Raw genomic sequence first — 23,634 nt, 5'->3', positions numbered from 1 at the left:
TGTGTATTAATATATAAATTAAGATTTCTATAATAAAAGAATTTAACCATTGATTTTTTCATTACCATGTAATCCTACCAATTTAAATGTTTAATAGAGTTAATTTCTTTTATTTCTTAATCCAACAACTAACTCCGAAAAGTTCAAAGTTAAATTGATATCAGATTTTAATAATAAAGAATAATGAGTCCGAAACAGTTTGATAAATCAAACTTTAATTAAATTTTATTAATTATTGTGTTTTTAAACTTTCTTAAATTATCTATTTGAGGAAGTTCATAAAAATTTATATTCATTATTATTATTACTTAATAATGAATGGATTGGATTAAACTCTGTATTCCAGGAATCTATATTTCTCCAAATGAAAAAAGTACAATCTATACAATGGACTGAGATGTTTATCTAACAACTTATTTCTTAAGTTGTTGCATTTGGTTGAAAAATAGAAGTGGTGAGTTCATAAAGTTACCTACATCGGCTGGTGTAATGTAGATAGTTGCATTCTGCATGGCTTGTGCTTTGATCTTGGCCATCTCCAATTCAAAGAGAGCAGGATACTTGATGTATAGTTCACCGCTGAGCTCCGATACCTTTCGTTCGGCTTCCGCTTTGACGAGGAGTGCCTCTGCTTCTTTCTGGGCTGATGAGAGCTTAGCCTGAGCTTCGGCGATAAGTGCCTGACCACGTTGTGCAAGTGCAATGTTGTCAGTCTCTGCTTTGAGACGTGCCTCGGTAGTCTTGATATCGTACTCCTTTGCCAAACTAGCTTGTTTGGTAGTGAATTCTGCGGAGGTCACCGATTGTCCAGCCAACTTCTTGGCAATCTCTGAATCAAGAACTTTCATGGTTTCTATTTGTAGACGTGCCAACTCGATACCATATTCACCGAGATCTCTTGCCAAATGAGCTTTAACACGATCCTGAATGGTTTGGATTGCATTGTCATCCGACTTTTGACCTGGTTTGGTTTGAGTAAAGTACATCACCTCTTGGAGTGTTGACAACTGAATTGCTTTACCCATGTCGGCAAAAGATACGTTCTCAATGTGATTGATGATTCCTTCTTTACCGAGCTTGGTAATGGCGAGTTCTGGATCGACAATCTTGAATGCGACTACCAAGACAACACCGACTCTGAGCGAATCACGAGTCTGGAAGATCTTTAGATTAATCTCGTCAGAGCTGGCATGTTTATTGTCGTTGTAAGCAGATTGCTTGGTTTCTTTACTTGGGAACAAACAAGTTTGGAGGGCAGTCGAGATGAATCCCTCGAAATTATGTGTTGGAGAATCGATAATCACAGGCTTATCGTCCTTTGGTGTTGGAATGATAGTCAAAATACCATTGTTATAAGTAACAGCAACCTCACCAGTATGAGGAATCAAACGTTTAATTGAACCATGACAGATATATGGTTCAGTGGCATCGTAAAACATCGAAGATTTGTCATCCTTCTTTGATTCCTTTTGTACCAATTTAAATTGTGCATCAACAACAACATATCTAATAAATAAAGAATGATTATTAGTTAGATTTCTATTATTATTTATAATAATAAACATACGGTTCTCTTCTTGATTCAAAGATATATGGTTGAGTACCAATCCAAACTTTAGCTAGTTTACCGGATGGAACTCTGAGAATGTTGATGGTTGAGTGAGAGATGTATGGTTCGTTTTGGTTCTCGAAGGCACTCTCATCGAATTGGAATGTTGGATCGATGATTACATGTGGACCTTCACCGTAGAGGACTGGTCTGTTCTTGGTGAAAGCCTTGGCGTAGTGACCTGGTGGAACTTGGAGTACATGCTTACCGTAAGCACCATAGTATTTGGCAGTCTTTAAGATTGGTCCAATATATTTAATGTTCACCGTTGGATCAGCAGAATAAACTGTACTGAAACGCTCACCACGTGGATCGAAAAGTTCAGCAACTTGATTACGATGACCCAAAACAAAATAACTATATTAATAATATAACATTAATAAGTTGGATAAACAACTACATTTATGATATATATAATAATAATATTAATAACTTACGAAATATCAACTCTATCGAGTGCACGACCCAATAATGGATTGTCAGTAAATGCAGAACTCTTGATACCCTCGTTGAAACGTTCCAAGATGATTTTGGCTTGTTGTTGAGCAGAGGCATCGGCAAAGTCTGAACGAATGACAATCTGTCCAACTTTGAGATCATGATTAACGTGTTCGTGATCGTGATCCGAAGAGTAAGTCGATGCTTCAGTACCACCGAAACGTTTCATTGATGATTGAGAAGATGAACTTGATACATTCGATACACTCCTTACAACCTTTTTATTATCATTATTAATATCGATATGATCCATTGTTTATTTATTTATATATAATAATAAAAATTGTATAAAATTAAGTAAAATGTACAAAAAATAAAAAAGAAAGTTATAATTAATTAACTAGTTAGTTATCTTTAATAAAGTAAGTTTGTCTTGTTGTTCTTTTTATATAAAATGAAAATACGAGTTGATCAATTTCAATTTATAGCAAATTCAAGTCAATTGTATAATTCTGATTCAATTTCAAAGATACATTTAAAAATAAATGACATACCTTTTTTGATCTTAAGAAAGTGATTTTTCGATTCCGACAGTTTGTTTTTTTGCCCTGGGAAAAAATTTGGTGAAATGATTGGTAAAAAATAATTTTAATTCTTTAGTTTTTAAGTGATCCTCATCGCATTTCGACAACCAGGTTTAAAAACTATTAAAAATCAACTTGGGAATTTAAAATTCATTTGAATAGTTATTTTTGATCCGAACATTCATTCAAATTTAAATACTATTTTACTTACCAGGTCCGATATCAATACTAAAAGGTGATTTTGATCAAATTAAATAACAACCAGGGTAACAACTCTAGAACCAACACATCGATGCTGATGAGGGAAAACACCTTTAAAATAAATTATTATTTTTGTTGTTGTTGCTTACAAAAACAAAGTATTTTTATTCTCTGACTTTAGATGTGGTTTAAACCAAAAAGAAAAAAATAATAATAACAAATTACACAACCTAACGTTATTTTTAAAAATTTCATGAATCATCAATATAAATAAAGGTTCTAGTTTCAGGATGAATACATATATTTTAGTTTTATTTATCTCTTTATCTTTGATATCTGTTACTTTTGGAGATTGTGTATCAGAACATAATGAAGTTGGTGCATATTTGTTTTCTTTAGATTGTCAAGATGACAAATCGATAGATGACACACCAAAAAGTGTTGATTATGACTCTGAATCGGAACGTATAAGATATTGGTAAGTACTCTCTAGTAATACATTATCTATTAGTGCTAATTTAAATGTATTAGGATGAATGAATGTTATTACGAAAAATATAAAAGTAATAGCATTGAAAAGGTAAAAGAAGAGATAAAATTACTTGGTATTGAAGAATATTATAATGTTTGTGTGCAAAGAAAGGAAAATAAATATTTACAATCAAAATTACAAACAAAAGTTAAAGTTACAAACTGTAATATTAAATAATTATTAAAACATAATAAACTAATAGTTAACTATGTTGTATTTATTACCAATACCTAAAGTAAAGTAGATGTACTTATTATTTGATAGTTGTATCTGTTTCTTTGATTATCTTTTTGATAAAATCTATAAGAAGTGTATATTTTTCATCGTTACGATCGATTGGTTTGCAAACAGTTCGATGGTCACCCTTGAGTACTTTGAATTGATGCTGATCTCCAATGAATTTAGGGTTTGCACTCTCTTGGTCGACAATCAGTAGACATATGTTGTTGTTGAGGAAGCATATCTCGTCGGTTTCACCAAAACAAAGAGTGGCAACATTGCCAGCGAACGTTGGAAACTGTCTGGTGAGAAGGTCGACATGCTGACTGCTCGGCAGTAGATCGGATATAGCACTCGTTGTTCGCAGTACATGATCGAGTGTATGAGCATACGAAGCTAGTTTGGCTCCGTAGTGCGGTGTCGAATAAAAGACGACCGCCTTGGTGTTGTCACGAAGCTGTCCGTAGTGTTGCGGATCGTCATTCGCCAGCTTTAGCATCTGTTTGGCAACGAGACCACCAAAACTATGTGTAACCAGTATCAATGGACGAGTACCTACACCTGCCAACGTTAGATTTTCAAGGATGGCTTGACTCTGGTCAAAGAGTGGAGTGGCAGTGCCGCCACCCCATTGCGAGAGGAATATGTCATAGCCAACACTGATAACTCTGACATTAGCGAGGTCTTCAGGTATCCATTTCTGTGGCCAACAAATAGAGGATGTTGCTTCAACGATCGAAGTAGGCAGACTGTTGTTATTGTTGTTATTGTTGTTGTTGTTGGTATTTCCTGCAACTACTAATTCAGGAGTGGCGGAAGATGATGGTGGAGTTGTCCACCAAGTTGAAAAAGGATGTCCAGTTACACCATGTATAAATACAATATCGAAATCGATTTGATGATCCTCATCTGTTGGATACAATAAATAGATTCCCTCTGCATATTTAGGTATCTTTTGATTCGGAGTGGCTATAGACATCTTGGTTCTAATTGAATTGGCTCTAATGAAATCATCTGGTGATTTAGACCATTTTATCAATAAAGGATATATCGATCTATTTAATATTAGTTTCTCACTATCTATTAAAATATTAAAAATTACAATTAAATATTAACAAAGATGTTTATATTACAATGATCATTAAAACTAACCATTAAATGCAATATTAGCAATGATTCTTGATAGATTTCTTATAATTTCACGATCATTCTCACTTGATAATGATATTATCTTATTCCAATTATCCTTTAATAATAGTTGTTGTGTTACATTCTCTATATTAATTAATTTATTTGTATTAGTATTATTATGACTCATCATCATCATAGTCTTTATAAACATTGATTGTATACTTACTATCTCTCGCCATATTAGCTACGGTTCTCGATATATATCTCTTTGAATATTGATCTAATTTCAATATCAATTCAATTAAACTTGATAAGCCATCATTATTTAGTTTAGTATATAACAAATTTGTGTCATTATTTACTAAAAAGATAGTTATAAATTAAATTAATAAAAAGCTAGCAATTTAATTAATAATAGTTATATATGAATAACATACCATATGCAGATAGATTCGATAACAATCTTAAAGATTGATGTTTCGATGAATTAAAAGTAGTTTCTTTTGCAATTAATAGTACATTGAGAGGTGATATTGATTTCCATATTGACTCTGTCTTTTTGGCTATTATAAAAATTAAGGTTAGCATTAAATAATAACAACAACAATCTATTGTAATACTACTTACTATTCATAGATAATAGATTAGCTAGTGCAATCAAAGAAGATAGCTGTAGATTTTGTAATAATTCTCTATCTTTTTCGTTCTTTACAGTCTCATTACCCAAAGAGGAAGGTACAGTTTGATTAACCCAATCATTCAATCTTTCTAACCACCCTTCATCAACTATAATAGATTGTCTATTTTCTATTATTTAATAATAAAATAGTTAATTAGTTTATAATTAATTTAAGAACATAATTATTAATAATGAGTTACCATCATTTTGATTTGAGAGATTTACAAGTGCATTTGCAATGTTTGATTTGATTTGAATAGAGGTAAAACTCTTTCCATAGACATCTGTATAGTTTAACATCTTTGATAGTACATTAAATATCGAATTGGTCGAGTTCATCGTGTAGAACGATAGATTAGCAATAAATATCGAGAGGTTATTGATAATAACTGTATCTCTATTGCTAGGTATATGTGTTTTATGAATAAATATACTATCTATCAATTCAAACAATCCATCTTTATTCTCTGTTTGATCTAAATTTATTAAATATAAATATATATGAATAAATAAAGATAGATATCGATATTCATTAAACTACTTACAATTTACATTTAACTCTGATAGATATTGAGTTATCTCTTGTTTTAATAATGAAGAGAATGGGAGAAGTGTAGAGAGATTGGTGAAACCAAACTTTTGAACAACGATTTGTCGGTATCGTTTATCTTTCGATATTAAACGGCCAAGTGTGTTTGCCAATTGGTTGTCAAGTGCAGGTTCATCTTGAGAGATCGATGCGAGTGAATCGGTTAGCTTCTCTAGGGTTATGCGACTACGCTTGTCAGCTATCAGCAAAGGTATCGATACTCTATCTTTCTCTACAAGTAACTCTAGCATTTCAATAAGGAGTGTACGTGATTTCAGTGATTTCGTGCATTCCATCAACTCTACAACTTTGTTTAGCAATAGCTGGTAGTGAAGAGTGTAGTCAGTAGTAGTAGTACTACTACTACTATTGTCATTGTTAGCACTACCACTGGTATTACTACTATTACCACGACCACTCCTAATACCAAAGAATATGGATTGTTTCAATAACCAAATCCAGAATTCATTCTGCCAAGTCGATCTGTATTTTATTTTCTCTTGTGATAGTTGTTCTATACAGATCTTCTCTATTGAATAGCTGTTGTTGTTGACACTCCAAAAAAGAGATAAACCAGCTGCACTAACACCCACAGTCAAACCTAACACACCATATATTATTAAATTTTTCTTTTTTTGTGTGTTATCTGATTTATTATTATTTTCATTGCTATCATTATTATTATCTTTATTGTTATTACTATTACTGTTGTTTTCTCCTTTACTTTTATTTGATAAACTTATAAAGTGTCGATTACTATTACTATAACTATGTGTAAAATTATTATAAATTCTATGAGTAGAACTACTGGTATTAACAATATATCTATTACAATGATGACTATTTACATTTAAATTGGTCAAACATGATTTAAATAATCTTAAATAACTCATATCTTATATTTCATTTGTTAAAATTATAAAAACATTTGTGGTTAACTTATTTGATCTTTCGATTTGTTTAAAATTACTTTTCAAACGATTTCAGTGAATTTTGCAAACTTGTTTTAAATCGAATTTAATACAAATATTTTATTTTTTATATATCTATTTTTTAGTTATTAAAAATGATATGAAAATTTATTGAGACTCACAACTGAATGAAGTTGTACCTTGACATCCAATACTGTAGGTTGTGATGGTCGGCTCTCCCTCTGAGGTTGAACAATTGTTATCTCCTGGATATTGGTATTCGGTCATTGTGTTTCCACCTTGTATACATTCAAAGATTCTGTTTCCTTCGACACAACTGTTTGTCCAGTAGTATAGATCATAGAATCTTTCTTCGCATTGTCTTCCAGCAAAGTAACTAATTCTGGCATAGGCTCTAGTACTGTCTCCTTCTTCTGGCATACTAACATAATATTTATCCTTAGGTCTAATGTTTAGAGCGATACCAACATTTCCAAGACAAATGATAATTGTGGCCAAAGTAATAATAAAGATAGAGAATTTCATTTTTGTTTTTAAGTGAAAAATAATATAAAATTCAAGTATAAGATTTTCTATTTAAATAGATGTTGATTAATATATTATATAAATTTTATTTCTGATATTATTTTTTAAAATAATATTAATTTTTTGATCATAGTCAGAGATTTTTTTTTGTCAAGCCTGGCATCTCTTTTTTTTAAGAAAGGAAACAAAGAAAACCATGAAAAAAAATCCGTCTTTGCAAATATTTATATTGATTTCTAAATAAGTTTTATAATAAAAGGTTCAATTTGAATCTTGATCACCAACCTAAAATTAAATTTAAAATATTTCTATCTTTTTTTTAAAGATTTTCTAATATCATCTTTAGTCATTCCTTATTTCTAAAGATTTTTTTTACAAAAATTTATATATATAAACACTAGATTAACTACTAATTAGTAATCGGTAAATTAAAAAGAGTAAAAAATGAAATTTAATATTGCTATTTGTATATATATCATTATATCTCTATTCGTACTCGAAAATGCCTTTGCAATGAACTTACCTAGAATTGGCGAACTTATCATTGGAAAACCAAAGAATTCAGTAAATGGAATCTACACTTTAATGAGATACTACTATGGTGAACAATGCTCAGATGACAACTCGATTGTTGGTATCTATTACTTGAATAGCCTATGTACCAATGGACAATTTTACAAGTGTTCTCCAGGATCCGATACAATTCAACTGTACACCTTCCCACTCCAAGATACAGATTGTTCATCAGGACAACCAGAGATCACCGCCATTGAAGCAGGATGCAACGTAACCGTGTCATATACCTGTGTTAACCTATCCATGTAAAAACAAGTTTACATACAAAATAAAAAAACAATAAAAACAAAGAAAAATATATTTTATCCTAATTTTCAAATGATTATTTGGAGAATCATATAAATAAAAAGAAGTTGGTTCCTAAAAAGAAATTTAAAAAAACGGATTTTTAGTTTTATAAAAGTGAGTAATTGTATATTATATTAGTTTAAGATTTTTTTGAATCCAATCTCTACATAAACTAGAGTGACATTTGATGGCTTTCATCGTATATCCCTCTGTTCTGTTGGCATGAAGAAACTGTAGAATTTCCAGCTTGCCATGTACAGCAGCGTTATCAATCGCAGCAGAAGAACAACCTTCGGTTCTATTAAAATGGAGGAATTTTAAAACTTCAAAAGAACCTGAACCAGCACACACATCCATGATCTTTGTCGAAAAAATATCATCCGGATGATTCTCATGGAAATATTTTACAACCTGTAATGATCCCTTCTCGGCGGCACGTATCAAAGCACTTTGGAAATTGTAGGAAGATGGACACTTTGGATAAAGATATAGAAATATTGGAAAGTGGAATATGGCTTGCTCCAACGCTCCTGAAACATCGATGTAATTAACGTTTGTGTATTCCGAACGGTTGTCATAGATATATTTAACTAAATCGAGACGACCTGATCCAATTGCTCTATACATAGTATTCTTATTTAGTACCTTTAATCCCATTCGGTGTATTGGTATTACCAATTCCATTTCGCAAAATCCAACGAATTTATAAGTGTTCAATTGCTGAGGGTATTTGTCGACCAACAATTGGAAAATACCGACATGTGATTGCGAATACTTAAGTCGTGCAGCTATAACTTCATGAAGTTCTTTGATACTGTGTGCATTTGTAATGTTTTGAATAACATCGATCTCCATTGACAAAACATATCTGACAATGTCGATTTTGTTTGTCATGATTGCTTTCGTTAAAGTTGATTGATAATATTCAATGTATCTACAGTTTTCATAGAGAAATTGAAGAATGTCGAGATGTTTATATTCTATCGCCAGAATAATCGAATGTCCATTGAATGCCTGTGGCAGTCTCTCATGAATTATTTTGATTGCATCCAAATTGCCAAGTTGAATAAAATTTTCGATTTGGCCACGTGTAAAGGTAAATTGGATATCAGAATGTTCTCTGAATAGAAGTTGATTGATCTCTTGATTATTGAACGTGAGGACTTGCTTAATGGATTGATTGAAATTTGTGGCTTTAGAAAAGAAGTACCGAACTATTTCAATGTGTCCTCCTTTGGCTGCTGAAATCAATGCTGACACCGCATTCCAACTCTTCTCAGGGTGAAGATCGTATAGATAAACAGCAATTTCAAAATGACCATTCAATGCAGCTTGATTGATTGCTTTTCCTGTAAATCCTTCACTGCGATTCTCACTCAACCACTTCACCATACTGAAATGACCATATTTTGCAGATTTCCTAATTGCTCCAACACTACACCCTTCAGTGCGATTCTCATGCAAGAACTGCACCACCTCCCAATGATTTCCTTTAGCCGCATCGTCCATCGCCAAAGTTGTACATCCTTCACTTCGATGCTCGTGTAAATATCTAACGACATGGAGATGTCCTCTTTGCGCAGCTAAATCCATGGGTTTTGTGCATCCACCTCTCTTGTTTTCTGTCAAATACTTTACGATTTCCAAATGACCACCACTAGCTGCATAGTCTACCGAATTATCTAAACCGCTGTAACGTAGTTTCTTTAGTAGTTCAAACTCTCCGTGCTTTGCAAACATATCTATTGTTGTTGGTGTGACAGTTAAACTCAGAATGACTCGTTCTACGGAATAAAAGTAGTTGGCAACTTCAAAGTTCTTTTTCAAACTGAAAGACTCTACTAGCTTTGCGATGCTATTGATATATTCGTGTTTGTGTAGAAATTTGACTATATCTAAAGCTTTGGATGAGTGCTCACATTTGGCGGCACATTGGCCAATCTCGTCTTTTACAGAGCTTGACGGAATCTCAGTGATCATTGGATAGAGATACTCGACGATATCCAATCTACCAGCGCTACAAGCATACTTGAGAGCCTCCACATAGTTGTTAGAAGACCTGTTCTCAGCCAAGAACTTCACCACTTCGAAACTATCGGACAACACTGCCAATCCAATCAAGTGATTCGACCATTCTTGATCAATGTATTTCGAGTGGAGATACTGAATGATTGGTAGATGGCCGACCGCATACCTAAAAAAGCGATCAACCGTTGCGAAACTACAAAACATCTCAGTAGAATCTAACAGATGCTTCAACTCTCTAAGGTACCCATATGACATTAGAGTCATCGGTGAATGTAAAACTTCATTCCATGGTATCGTTCGAACCTTTTTTTTAACATATATAAAATGAACTTGGTTATAAATATTGTTTAATAAAAGTTTGTTTGCAAATACTGATTTAAATATTCTATCTCTATCACTGTTTCTATCCATTTTTAGCTAAAGATTTGATTACAGTAGATTGTGAAAGAAAATAATAAAATATATTAAGCATTATTCTCATTTTATTTTGTTTTTCTAAAATATAATAACATATTTTTTTTTCTATTTTAATTCTTATTTTAGAGAAAAAACCTTGTTGAGTTGAATTTATTTAGAAAAAATAGGTTTCCTTTAACCTTTTAACAAACTATAGTACTACATATCTTTTATTACAATTTCAAATCAATTAATCTCTTTGATTTTAAAAAAAAAAAAAAAAACAAGTTATTTCTTAAAATAAAAAATACTTGTTTATTAGACTTGTTTAGTTGATTTGTTTTGTGGAAGTACACGTAATTGAGCCAACCAACCACAATCTTGATTGATCTGTTTTTAGAGCAGATGGTAAGACATGAATGGACGTTTATAAGAGATTGATGAAACAAAATTATACCAAAAAATCGTTAAAATAGAAAAATTCGTATGAATGACAAATCATTAGTTGTGTTGTTTGTGGTCAACATTTCTGTAGAACCTTAAACAGTTTACTTGGTATCTTTGTTTGAAAAAACAGAAAAATTTGCTAAAAAAAAAATTACAACTCTAACCCCACAACCCACAAAAATGATCAGGATTTTTGCAAAAAAAAAAAGAAATTAAACAAAAAACAAAAAATAAATGAAAATTAAAAAAAAATGTTTAACCACTAAAAATAAACGTCACATATTTTCACTCAAAAACAACAATTCATACCAAAATAAGATTAAATCAACAATTTGGCTAAAATTTTTTTTTCAAAAAAAAAAACAACAACAACAGTAAACGAAGCAAAACTATTTAAGAGAATGTCTGCAGAGTCTAATTCCAAAAAGAATCAACTTCAACAACAAATAAACAACAACAATAATAACAATAGTATCACTACTGATATAAATACTTTAAATAATAATAATAAAATGTCGAATCATCATCAATCAAATAGTCCAAATACTGTCGCTGGATCAGATGAAGATCTTACCATGCTCGCAAAGATGCAAAAGAAGTTTGTAATTCCACCACCACCCAAATCGTTGGTCGATGGTGCCAAGCGTGACTACCTCTTGGTCGGTGGTGCCTGTGCAACCGTAATCATGTTGTCTGCCGGTGTCTGGAATCACGTCAGAGGTGGAAGTTCCGCTACCACCGGTAAACTCCTCAAAGGTAGAATCTGGGCACAAGCTATCACCGTTGGTCTCATGGGTTTCTACGCTTTCAACTATTCTCAATCCATCGATGATGAGAACAGAAAGAAACAAAAGGTTATCTTGTCTTAAATAATCTATAGAGTATTAATAATAATAATAGTAATTTATATCTTTTTATAAAAAAAACAACAACAAAAAAAAAAAAAGAAAAGAGTTTATAACCGTGTATATAATAGTTTCAAAAACAATCATCTTCATCATCAACAAACAAAACAATCAATTAACACAAATAAAAACATCAACAACAACAACAACAAACATATAAAATAACTAATATGTACAAAACAACAATATAAACAACAAACAATATCACATTTTTAAATCAAATCATTCAAAATCTATCTATAATATAGTTTATAGAAAGATATAAAATCAACAAAACAATATCACAATTATAATCCCTTTCTAATTAAAGAATTATAATATTTAATAAACATTTTTTTAAAACATAGATTATTTTAAATAATCTATGCCTCAATATTAAACATAACATTTACTTGTAAATCTATATACATTTATTTGATTTATTTGTTTATTATTTGTTTTATTAAAAAAAACATTAGAATTGTTATAATTATATAACAAAAGTGTATAATGATATGTATGTGTTGTTGTTATTATTATTTTTGTTTTTAATTATTTAATTTAATTTAATGAATGACTTTACGTGATAATACAATAGCTAAAATTACTAAACCTAGGATTGCGCTGAACCAGAATGTACATGTTTGTCTGCTCTTTAGTTTCTTTTTATCTTTTTTACCTGTACAACAGGTGATACATGATACAAAGAAGGTCGGAATTGCAAAAGCAAATACAACACTGACCAACATGAGAATCGATGCTTTCAAACTCTTTTCGCTGCTGATGCTATATTCGAATGTGAAGTTAACGGGTGCCTCGTATTCCACATAGATAAGAACTTGACCTGCTTTGCTTGTCAACATTGGCTGTGGAGTGCTAGAATCGGTGATGTAGTGAGCCAATTCCTCGTCGGTCATCAACTCACCTGCTATAACAAACATCGTATTATTCTCGGCAATCAAACCCGACACCTGTTGGAAAGTCACGTAGATCTCAGTTGGATAGTAGCCAACACCGATATCCGGCATGATCTTCCAACAATACTGTGTAGAGTCTGCATTGACTGTGACTACACCGGAACTCGAAGTATATCTAGTGCATGTATCTAAATTTAATATATTAAATAAGCAATGAGTGTCATGAGATGAGTGTCAGTTTTTTTTTTCTTTTTCTTTTTCTTTTTTTAGTTTCTTTTTCTCAATATCCTATGTATCTGTCTATCTTATCTATCTTATCTATCTTTTCTTTTATTTAAAAGTAACGAACGAATTAACCTACCGTTTGTATATTGTGAATAACTGTTATCTATTAGAAAGCAACCAATCAATAATACAATTGATAGCAATGATTTATAATTCATTTCTTATTTATCTATATATGACCTATCTTATTATCTATAAATTTTTGTAATAAAAGAATATCAATATTGGAATAAATAAATATAAATAAAAATAAAAAAAAGTTTAACTTGTAAGGTGGTAGGCAATTATAATAACCCACACACCAAGTCTTTTTTGATTTTTTAATTAAAATTGTTTTTTTTTCGATCGATCGATCAATTTATGATGTTTTTAGGTTTTTTTTTATTTTTAATCGCAAATTTAAAGTACCATGATAAAAGATAAAAATAACAGATAATCTTTTTCATTTTAAAAATTTGTAATAGACTAATCTAAAAAGAAAATTGATAATTATATAACACCTATAATAAAATAACAAGTTTCTTTAGATCCATTCCAAACAATTTACTAGATTTTGTTCAATTAATTATATTTTTTTATTTTTATTTATAAATTTCTCAAAAAAAATCATAAAGTTCCACATCATTTATCTACATTCATTCAAGTTCCTCATCACATAGCTTTTTAAAATGTCTTTTCACTGTAATGTAACAAAAGATAAATTCAGTTATGGTCCTATTTGAAAATGGTATGTAAAAATATAACAAACAAGAATCTCAAGTATTCTGTTCAGTTGGTGGACGATAAAGGAAACAAATTAGAATCACAAAGGATATTACAATCAATACATGAATAAGTCTTCCAATGACAACAATACCAATAACCATGGGATACAAGTGGAGCAAATAAAAATGGTTGGGAACAAGATAATAAACAAGTATTTGGAACGTGGTTGACTACCCAAACATAGATCAGTTTATAGAAGGAGGACTTCCAAGAGAAAGACCTTATATTGATCGTTATTAATAGAAAATTGAATTATTTCAATCAATTAATAAAATCTGTTACAGAGCAGGTAGATTTTCACAAGGGACCTAAAATCAAAAAATCAAAGAAAAAAAATCTTTAGTTTTTGATCAAAATCAATAAAAAAACAAAAAAAAAAAATAGATAATTATTTTAATTATATATTATTATTTAATTTTTATTAATTAGTTAGGATTTTGAGAGTTTTTTAAAAATATTGAGGTTGAAAATGAATATTTAGAATTTGGAAATGATTAGTTCCTGAGTATTAAACTCAGTGAGGTTAAAAGATGGTAGAGTATAAATCTTATCATTAATGTGATTAATATTAAGATTAATAAATTGTTTAGTATTGGATTGTATTGATTGAAGTTGACCGTTCAATATTTTCTCTGGTTTCTCATGGGGATTGAAACGGTATTCCAAGATTCTAGGAATCTTATTCATTCTTTTTTCAATATCATTTTGGTAGTATTTTCTTATCACTATCCTTAACAGTCCCAGATCTGGTGTTGGAATAATCTGTGAGGTTCTGTCAATGTTTACTTCAAACTTGAGTTGAGAAGGTTGTCTCATTCTGCTTGTCTCTTTGGGGATTGAGGGGTACTCAATTTCCTTTTGAAGAATTCTTGGTTTAGTTGAATCTCTTTTTAATATTCTAATATAGGATAGAGATAGTTGGTTTGAGAATGGGGAGTCAATATCATCCAATCTATACTCCTTAGTAGCGCCGGTCTTTTGGAACACAGTTTCATGACACATTCTTATCCATTTCTTTTCTTTATCTCTTTCTTCAGTGTTTTTATAAAATAAAATTATAACTATAAATTCATCATTATCTAAAAAATTTCATTAATTAAACAATATATTCTTTAAAGTAATAATTTAACCTACAAAAGTTATCAATTGCAGTTTTTTCATCAGTATATACTTTTACTGGTTCGATTCTACCATTTTCAAAGTGCAAAATAAGATTATTATAGATTCCACCTTTGGCAATCTCTTCGAAAATATAATTAGTTTTAGTTCTTAAAAAAAGATCATCCATTATATTTTTTAATAGTATAAAATTTATATTTATATTAAATTAGAATTTTGTAATATAATTAATATTTCAATTTACAAATAGTGGATTGTTTATATATTTGTGAGTCGACTTTTATACCTTTCTTTTTTGATGTTAAATTTCAGATTTGGAATTATAGAGTGGGAATGGAATTTATTTTGTATAATTTAAACTCACTTGATTTTGGCTTTATTATGTAGAATACATAATGGTGTATACATAAAGGTTCACAATTATGTGAATATCAGAAGTGGGTGTGTTTGAAGTTATATATAGTGGCTTCTTGGAATATTGAATTTATAAATAAAAAATATCAGGATAATCCAAGATGAGTAATAATCAGATATTATTTAGATTTTTCGAATATTCGATGATCTTAATAATGTTTTATTTCGAATATCAATATAAAAAAAAAGATAATATGTTTAAACAAATCAAATGAGATATGATTATTATTCCAATATTCAAACTCAATATTATCAAAGTCCATAAGGTAATTTCATGTTAACAAAACTCTAAAGAATGAAATTATTAATTTAATAAAAGAGTACTATTTTTCCTTTGTTTAATTTTTATTCAATACACTTTAAATAAATTTAATTATCAATCCTACTCTTTATATTTTTGTATTATTCCTCTTTCAATTTCCTTACACTTTCCATTGAGTTTTGATATTGATATGTAATTATCTCTAATTTCATCTTTCTACTACATACTATTCTTTAATCCATTTTCAAACACTTTTTACAGTTTATCAATTTGATTCCCTTATCTGGACTTCTCTGACTTTTCACCCACTTTGGAAGTTGTTTTCACTACTTTTTTTTATCAATGTTTATATGAGAGTATCACAACATTCACACATCTCTAAAAAAGTGACAGGGGGTAACATGTTAACTTACTGCGATAAACTTGAATCCATATTGTTGATCATATAATAATCTACTGATATTGATAGAATCCATTATTTGAATTCTACTTTGTCGACCATTCTTGGAGTACGTCCACTGTACAACTACCTATACTTAATCTATCATTGTCTTATATATCTAACTATTATTGAAAACAAACTATGAGTGATTTAAAATAAATATTTAATATAATAACTCTTTATTTAATTATTTTAATGGATTGTTGAGGTATTTAAACAACTAAGGAAGCAAACTTTGTGCGTCTTGGTTTAACCGTATTCATGCTATGCTGAACCTTTAGAGTTACTTTTGTTTAGGAGATAATTGTTAGAATATTGAGTTGATTTTATTGATTGAAACTTGTATATCTTACATTTGATCAAATGTTTATTAATAATTATGTGAAGCATATTTCTTTCAGCACAAAAAAGGCAGTGCATAATGAAAGAAAAGCAATACCATACTTGGATTTGGATGCTAAGCAGACAGCATTCTGAGCTCTAAAAGATAGTTTGCTTTTGAAGATGAGATTCTTTGTGAAACAGCAATTCTGTTGATAATGTCGGGTCTGCTGTTAAATAGGTTGATCTGATCGATGTAGTCTTGATCTCTGTTGGTCGCCACCTTTTTCAGTTCGATTTTGCTGACCTCTCTCACTATGTGGTTTGAATAATAGACATTGTTACCTTCCTCCGACGAATCATCTTGATCCATATCATCGATATCATCATCGTCTACATCTTCAAAATCATCATCATCATCTTCTTCTTCTTGGAAATGTACATCAATAGCATCGTCTTCATTTGCATCTTCTTCATCATTAGTATTGTTATTATTTATATCAGCAATACTACTAGCGAATTCGTTGTTATTTGTAACATCCCACTCATAATGACCTAAATCTACTTCACCATCCTCACCGTTGTCAGTGAAGAAGTCGTCTGACATTACTTCATCGATTTCATTTTCATCTTCTTCTACTTCTACTTCTTCAAACTTTGAGTTGTTCAAACTTTCATTTTCATCTTCTAAATCTGAATCATTATTATTATTATTATTATTGTTATTGCTACCACTACTACTATTTTTATCTATGTTCATCTTTTATTCATTATTAAATTAATTAATCTACAGAGATTGAAAAAAGAATAAAAAAAAAAGAAAAGGTGTGTTATTTTTTCAAAATTAGATCTATAAAAAAAATATTAAATTTATTCTTTTTTTTCCTTTTAAGAGTTGCAAATAAATACTGAAACAAATTTAAAAAAAATAATGATAGATCTATTTTTTTATTTTTTAATTTTTATGACTTTTTTGAAAAATGAATTAAATTAAAGATCAAGTTTTTACTATTTTTGGTAATTTTTTTTATTTTGTCACCCTTACAACATATTGACATATTGGTGTGGTTTTGAACCAATGATAGACTACCTGCTGCATTCTACAGTTACTTTTCTATTTTATTCTAATTTTTAGCATAACATTGTATGTTGAACAAAATAACAAGTCAAGTAAGGTACAATATTTAATACAATAGTGCAAAAAATATATCAATCTTTTAGACAATAGATTATTTGGTTTTCAAGTTTGTAATTAACAAATTAAAAAAGTAAATTCAAATAATATTATTTTTGTATATATCTTTATTCATATAGAATTAGTATAAACTTATTATTTTATTTTTTTTAAAAAAAAAAAAAGAAATTTTATTTCAGTAAATTAATCAGGTAGGATTTAATTTATCATTTAATTTTATTTATTTTTTTAATTTTTATTTATTGTTTTTTTTTTTTTTTTTTTGTTTGACCGAAGTATAGTTTACATTATTTCCATTAAAAGATATAATAATAATTATAATATCGTTGTTGTTGTTGTTGTTAATTTGAGATATTGTCAATCCATACCATCTGACGACCACACTATGCTAGCAGTCTATCACATTGACCATTCATTAAGAGAATAGACAATTGTCATACATTGAAAATAAAATAAAGTTAATAATAACATAAAGATCGAACCAATGCCAACACGAAAATCAATATTTTAAATATATATCTTGTTCACAATCAAGTGACTTTGGTTATAATGGTAATCATATTGTTAGAAGTAACGATGTTACTATTCGTAGGAGTATCTCTATAACCATATGGAGTTGATACTATAATCACCATCTACAATAACATACTATGCAAACCAATCACCATATTGCACTAACAACATCACACATTAGTAACAATAGAATAAACAGACTTCACTGCCCTATTTAAAATTTATATCACAATCATATCACAAAAATGTATCATTTTTTTTTATTAATACACTTTGATAAGATATATCTATTCAATTTTTATAATTGTTACTATCATCATCTTCAGACTCATGCGTTATTGTTGTTGTTATCATCAAGTTAAATAGTGAAGAGGAATTAGACAGTGTTTCATGCTACTCTATTTCTATCGTTATTTAAAATGTTTGTTTGTTTGTTTTGTTTGTCTGTTTATATTGTAGAAAAAGAAGTGTATATATAAACTTGTGGTTGATTATGTGATTTTGATGGTGAGAAAAAAGGGTGTTGTTTTAAAAATACAACAACTCAAATCTCTGTAATAGCCCCACCATCAATCTTCAAAAAAAAAAAAAAAAAAGAAAAAAAAAAAAAAAAAGATAAAACACACACTATCTTTGAAAATGACTTTATGTAAATAAATTTTTTATAACTATGTTTTTCACTCTCTCTGAAAAAAAACTAACAAACAAAAACACACACCACCATCTAATTAATTAGTATTTTTTAATTAAAATTTTTACTATAATTATTAATAACAGTGTTTTTTAAGTATTCGTATTTTTAAAAATAAACACATTTTAATAATAAATATTCATTCATACATTATAAGTTCAAAGGAATTCAACCAAATCAACAAATAAACAAAAATAATAATAATTAAGAAACAACAACATCATATTCAATATCATATTCATATTCATCATATTTATATATCTTAAAGTACATTTTTAAAAATAAAATTAGAACAAACAAACACATTTTTAAAATATATTTTTTAAAAATTAAAAATTTAATTAAGAACAAACACACAGAGAACACAAACACACACATATAACTTTTTTATATATTTGTATATAGTTTAATTACACATTATTACATTTGTAATTGGTTTATTTATTTTTTTTTAAAATTTTTATTTACATACATACAAAAGAGATAATTTAAAAGTACCAAAGAGAAAGTGAGTGCATATAGATAGAGATAGAGAACATATAGCGTCAATTAGTTAATACCACAACCAATATTACTATTAACACCAATACCAAATTAAAATTTAAAATACCTGTAAATACATATTCGACTTTTAAAATTTATCTTTAAATATATGTATGTTTGTAACATCCGAATGGAAATATGAAATGTAGTGCACAAGCAATTTGACAATTTTGTTTTAAATCCACAGTCCAACTAATAACTTTTAATTTTATTACCAAAATCGTCACTCTTTTGTTTATCAATAATTTAATTTTAATTATCTATTAGTTGTACTAATTGTTTAAATAATTATTTTTCCAATTTCAAATACAACTTCAACCTTTTTTTATTATATTTTCAATCTTTAGAATTCAGAATCAATATTTCAACGAGTAAACAATTATAGTAGTAGAGTTGGATTTATAGGATAGTAGATTATTTTATTCAATTTCCCTATAAACTTGGATTTCATATGATTAATTTGTAAAACAAAAGGTAAACAATTGGAAATCATTATTGTTTTTTTCAAAAAAAAAAAAACAAAAATAATAATACAAGTTAATTCAACAAATTCAATTATTAGTTTTAAATTAAATAATGATGAATAGTATGAATACTTAGATTTACCATCTCCCTTTTTCACAACCTATCATATCCAATTATATCAAAATTAAAATCATTGGTCCAATTAGATATGGTACTTCATTTGAAATCCCGCCATTTAAAACACAATCTTTATCACCCCCCATTCGATTTAAATTCTTTATTTTCACCAACAACAACTACAATAACAAACATATTTCCTATTCATAATTATTATCTATTTCATAATAATATTTTAATATCGCGAAATGTGTTTACACAATAATTTCCAACAGCTTCACTAAAAGATACTACTCTAATCACAATGTCATTATCTCGTTAATTAATAGAAATCCAAACACAGTGAAAGACATACAACCTAATCTAACTACTAATTAATAACGTTGGTTTAAAAAAAATCAAACAAATAACAACATCTTATAAAGTCAAAACTAAAATATTCAAACACATAAATTCCACCCACATATTTACACACACTCACACTGCAATAAAAATTATAACAATACCTATTCAACACATACAGATATTATTGTTTTTTATTGTGTTTTTATTGTTTTTTTTAAAAATCCAACAGTAATTATTTGCATTTATACCACCCCACTTTGGGTAGAAGTAATACACCAACCACTTGTTCTTCTTTAATCTTAACTCCCAACTTAAAATTAAGTTAGTAATAATACATTGAAATCATCGCGATGCTAAACTCAGTATCAATTTTAATTTTGTTATGGCTGTAGTTGGTAGAGTTGAATAACCTTTTTGTTTTTGGGATTGTTTTTGTTGTTGGTGAATCAAGTTGCTAGCTTCCAATTCCATTTTCAATTTTTGTTGACATCCAGATTATCTATTGTTTTGTCATAGTTCTATTGTTTCAAACTTTGTTATTTGTACTAATTCAATATCATTGTTGTTACATTATAGTTTTTTGTTAATTTCACTTTTTGTTTTTTTTGTTATTTTTAAACAATTGTATTTTTATATATTTATATTATTTATTCAAAAATCCCCACTTCAGAATAGCTTATTTCTGTCACCATATACAACCTTTTGTCTTTATTTATTAATTTATTTACATTTTTGTTGTTTTGCTCCGTCGTAAAATAACTTTTTTCACACACAACAATAGCTATTGTTGGAATAGAATAACAATTACAAAACCAAATTTGGATATTAACAATTTAAACTCATTGTAAATAATAAATATTTATAGGATAATCCTTTTTGGAATTAACTAAATTTCAAAAAAACATTAGAAATAGAACAACAAAAAATAATAATATTTATTTAATATATATATACCAACCAATATTCCCAATCAATAAGAATGAGTCAACCATCATTCAAGAGAGGAACACCAGTGATGGACTCAGCTTACAGACCATTCAATAACAACTTTAAACATATACCTCAACAATCACAGGAATTTCCACATTCAGCTCCAGTCACTCCTAAATTTCATTATTCTAAAGAGTCTGTCAGTAATTTCAAAACCCTAACTCAATCACCATCGATAGCGAGCAGTAGCAATACAATAACCATTACATCACCATATAGTAGCAACAGCAACAACAACAACAACAACAATATGATAATACATAGAAATAGAGTGAATACCTCGAATAATTTACACAAGAATACACATTGCGAGAGCGAACCAGCTTCTTTTGCTATGACACCAAGATCCAACTATCAGTCGACACCAAACATGAACTATTCGCCAATGGATATTTCCTATTCACCATTTAATTTAAGTACTCAAACTCCAATGATTACATCGCCAATCGAATCATCCTTATCGGCCAAACAACTAGAGGATCTTCTGAGTCAATTCCCAGAGGAGATTTTAATTACCATTCTTTCCTTCTTGACAACTTCCGACCTTTACAGCTGTCTCTTTGTTTCAAAGACCTGGAGAAGACTATGTGAAGATGAATATATATTTAAGAGTATATGTCAATTTAACTATCCATGTTTACAGAGATATATAAAGCCACCATTTGAAACGTCTTGGAAAAGATTTTATCGTTTAAGAAAAGTAATTATAATAACATCTTTTTTATTATGAACAATTAATACTTACACTATTTATTTATTTTAGGGATCATTTTTAGTTTTAGGAGGACCTGTAGCACAATCTTCTTGTATGGATGATATTTGTTCAAAGTTAAGATCAGTTGGTATAAAGAGAATCGAACATTTCTATACTCAAAAGAGAATCCCAACTCTGGAGGAACTACAAAAGTATGCTGGTGTATTGGTGTACAGTTATAATTCATCGGCATTCATGTGTGGTCAAGCTATGGGTGATGTTCTCGCTGACTATGTCGACAATGGTGGTGGAGTTGTAGTGACTGTCTTTACAAATTGTAATAATCTGCGTAACGGATTCCTCAAAGGCAGATTCCTGGAACAGAACTACCATCCTATCACACCGTCCAGACAACACGACACCAACGGAAAGAAGCCACTGACTCTTGGAAAGGTATTCTTGCCGGAACATCCAATTATGAACGATGTCAAATCGCTAGACGGTGGCAGATCGTCGTTTTACTGTCCAGGAGCACTGCATCCCGATGCCGCTTTGGTTGCTGAATGGTCAAACAACTTCCCACTGGTAGCAGAGCTCAACAAAGGAAAAGGAAAAGTGGTCGCTCTTAACTTTTTCCCACCAAGCAGTGACACTGGTGACGCTAGATTCTGGTCGTCGGCCACCGATGGATCTATTCTCATGGGCAATGCACTGGCATACGTCGGTAAGAGTGCCATCCTAAAGAAATATAAACAGAGTCTCATTGAGGGAGCTACATTTTACAATGCACAGAAAGATGGTGAAGGAGCAAGCAACGGACTGCACGACAAAGATATGTACGGCCACAAGAGAAGTCCAAAAGAGAAAAAGCACAAGTTCCTTGGAAAGTTTGTCTTTAAATTGAAGGTTTTAGTAGGTAGTTCAGGGAGATTATAAAATAGTTTGAAAATATCCAGAAAATTTATATATATATATATAGAATATTATCATCTTTATTTAAAACAACAACAAAAACCTATAAACTTATAATAAACCTGATCTGCACACCCTTCTTCTTATTATATATTTAAAAAACAAAAACAAAAACAATTTACTCTTCTATCTCTTTGTTTTTTTATTAACTCTATAAATTTACGATACATTTATAAAAATAACAGAACAATAAGATCTTTAGATACGATAATTTTTTTAATATCCCATATGGTTATCAACCTCACCATTATAGGTAGACAAAACCTTCTTTTCACTCTCTTTAGTTCAATTGTCTATATCTTCAATCTCTGCATAATTGTCATTAATCTGATTAAATAAATTATTATTAAAAAATGTTATAAAATCATCATATCTCTTTGATTTTTTTTTTTAAATTATTCATTTTTTTTTTTTCTATTTTTTTTGAAAAGAGATTTTAATTTTGGTGGTGAAGTTCAAGGATTGAGGAGATTCTCTGTAAGTATTAATTAAAAATCAATTTAATTAGTTTGTGTATATATATCAT

The 23,634-nt window shown here is 29.3% G+C and overlaps 11 protein-coding genes across 11 annotated transcripts; 4 read left to right on the top strand and 7 right to left on the bottom strand.

Moving 5' to 3' along the window:
• Positions 1 to 18: 18 nt before the first annotated feature.
• Positions 19 to 2,360, bottom strand: PPL_08210 (uncharacterized protein; the record flags this gene model as incomplete). Its single annotated transcript, XM_020579034.1, has 4 exons — positions 19 to 27; positions 477 to 1,506; positions 1,568 to 1,966; positions 2,047 to 2,360. 4 exons carry the CDS (start codon positions 2,358 to 2,360, stop codon positions 19 to 21), a joined length of 1,752 nt encoding a protein of 583 aa, XP_020430873.1.
• Positions 2,361 to 2,501: 141 nt separating this feature from the next.
• Positions 2,502 to 3,541, top strand: PPL_08209 (uncharacterized protein; the record flags this gene model as incomplete). The annotated part of the gene is made up of 3 exons (XM_020579033.1): positions 2,502 to 2,544; positions 3,142 to 3,310; positions 3,364 to 3,541. The coding sequence occupies 3 exons, from the start codon at positions 2,502 to 2,504 to the stop codon at positions 3,539 to 3,541; spliced, it is 390 nt and encodes a 129-aa protein (XP_020430872.1).
• A 76-nt stretch (positions 3,542 to 3,617) lies between these two features.
• PPL_08208 (uncharacterized protein) lies at positions 3,618 to 6,875 on the bottom strand (the record flags this gene model as incomplete). The annotated part of the gene is made up of 7 exons (XM_020579032.1): positions 3,618 to 4,663; positions 4,736 to 4,858; positions 4,941 to 5,075; positions 5,152 to 5,277; positions 5,342 to 5,521; positions 5,594 to 5,869; positions 5,939 to 6,875. The coding sequence occupies 7 exons, from the start codon at positions 6,873 to 6,875 to the stop codon at positions 3,618 to 3,620; spliced, it is 2,823 nt and encodes a 940-aa protein (XP_020430871.1).
• A 186-nt stretch (positions 6,876 to 7,061) lies between these two features.
• PPL_08207 (uncharacterized protein) lies at positions 7,062 to 7,439 on the bottom strand (the record flags this gene model as incomplete). Its single annotated transcript, XM_020579031.1, has 1 exon — positions 7,062 to 7,439. The coding sequence occupies one exon, from the start codon at positions 7,437 to 7,439 to the stop codon at positions 7,062 to 7,064; it is 378 nt and encodes a 125-aa protein (XP_020430870.1).
• Positions 7,440 to 7,883: 444 nt separating this feature from the next.
• Positions 7,884 to 8,264, top strand: PPL_08206 (uncharacterized protein; the record flags this gene model as incomplete). Its single annotated transcript, XM_020579030.1, has 1 exon — positions 7,884 to 8,264. The coding sequence occupies one exon, from the start codon at positions 7,884 to 7,886 to the stop codon at positions 8,262 to 8,264; it is 381 nt and encodes a 126-aa protein (XP_020430869.1).
• A 168-nt stretch (positions 8,265 to 8,432) lies between these two features.
• On the bottom strand, positions 8,433 to 10,742 carry PPL_08205 (uncharacterized protein; the record flags this gene model as incomplete). The annotated part of the gene is made up of 2 exons (XM_020579029.1): positions 8,433 to 10,320; positions 10,498 to 10,742. The coding sequence occupies 2 exons, from the start codon at positions 10,740 to 10,742 to the stop codon at positions 8,433 to 8,435; spliced, it is 2,133 nt and encodes a 710-aa protein (XP_020430868.1).
• An 833-nt stretch (positions 10,743 to 11,575) lies between these two features.
• On the top strand, positions 11,576 to 12,043 carry PPL_08204 (twin transmembrane helix small protein; the record flags this gene model as incomplete). The annotated part of the gene is made up of 1 exon (XM_020579028.1): positions 11,576 to 12,043. One exon carries the CDS (start codon positions 11,576 to 11,578, stop codon positions 12,041 to 12,043), a length of 468 nt encoding a protein of 155 aa, XP_020430867.1.
• Positions 12,044 to 12,624: 581 nt separating this feature from the next.
• On the bottom strand, positions 12,625 to 13,418 carry PPL_08203 (uncharacterized protein; the record flags this gene model as incomplete). Its single annotated transcript, XM_020579027.1, has 2 exons — positions 12,625 to 13,163; positions 13,337 to 13,418. The coding sequence occupies 2 exons, from the start codon at positions 13,416 to 13,418 to the stop codon at positions 12,625 to 12,627; spliced, it is 621 nt and encodes a 206-aa protein (XP_020430866.1).
• Positions 13,419 to 13,895: 477 nt separating this feature from the next.
• PPL_08202 (uncharacterized protein) lies at positions 13,896 to 15,313 on the bottom strand (the record flags this gene model as incomplete). Its single annotated transcript, XM_020579026.1, has 3 exons — positions 13,896 to 13,974; positions 14,540 to 15,104; positions 15,160 to 15,313. 3 exons carry the CDS (start codon positions 15,311 to 15,313, stop codon positions 13,896 to 13,898), a joined length of 798 nt encoding a protein of 265 aa, XP_020430865.1.
• A 1,406-nt stretch (positions 15,314 to 16,719) lies between these two features.
• On the bottom strand, positions 16,720 to 17,343 carry PPL_08201 (uncharacterized protein; the record flags this gene model as incomplete). Its single annotated transcript, XM_020579025.1, has 1 exon — positions 16,720 to 17,343. The coding sequence occupies one exon, from the start codon at positions 17,341 to 17,343 to the stop codon at positions 16,720 to 16,722; it is 624 nt and encodes a 207-aa protein (XP_020430864.1).
• A 4,088-nt stretch (positions 17,344 to 21,431) lies between these two features.
• On the top strand, positions 21,432 to 23,600 carry PPL_08200 (uncharacterized protein; the record flags this gene model as incomplete). Its single annotated transcript, XM_020579024.1, has 3 exons — positions 21,432 to 22,142; positions 22,206 to 23,023; positions 23,540 to 23,600. 3 exons carry the CDS (start codon positions 21,432 to 21,434, stop codon positions 23,598 to 23,600), a joined length of 1,590 nt encoding a protein of 529 aa, XP_020430863.1.
• Positions 23,601 to 23,634: the final 34 nt, after the last annotated feature.

Source organism: Heterostelium album, assembly GCF_000004825.1.
Source record: "Heterostelium album PN500 unplaced genomic scaffold PPL_scaffold8, whole genome shotgun sequence".
Lineage (NCBI taxonomy): Eukaryota > Evosea > Eumycetozoa > Acytosteliales > Acytosteliaceae > Heterostelium > Heterostelium album.
The sequence above is the reverse complement of the archived record's forward strand: the minus strand, read 5'-3'. Positions and strand labels throughout refer to the sequence as shown.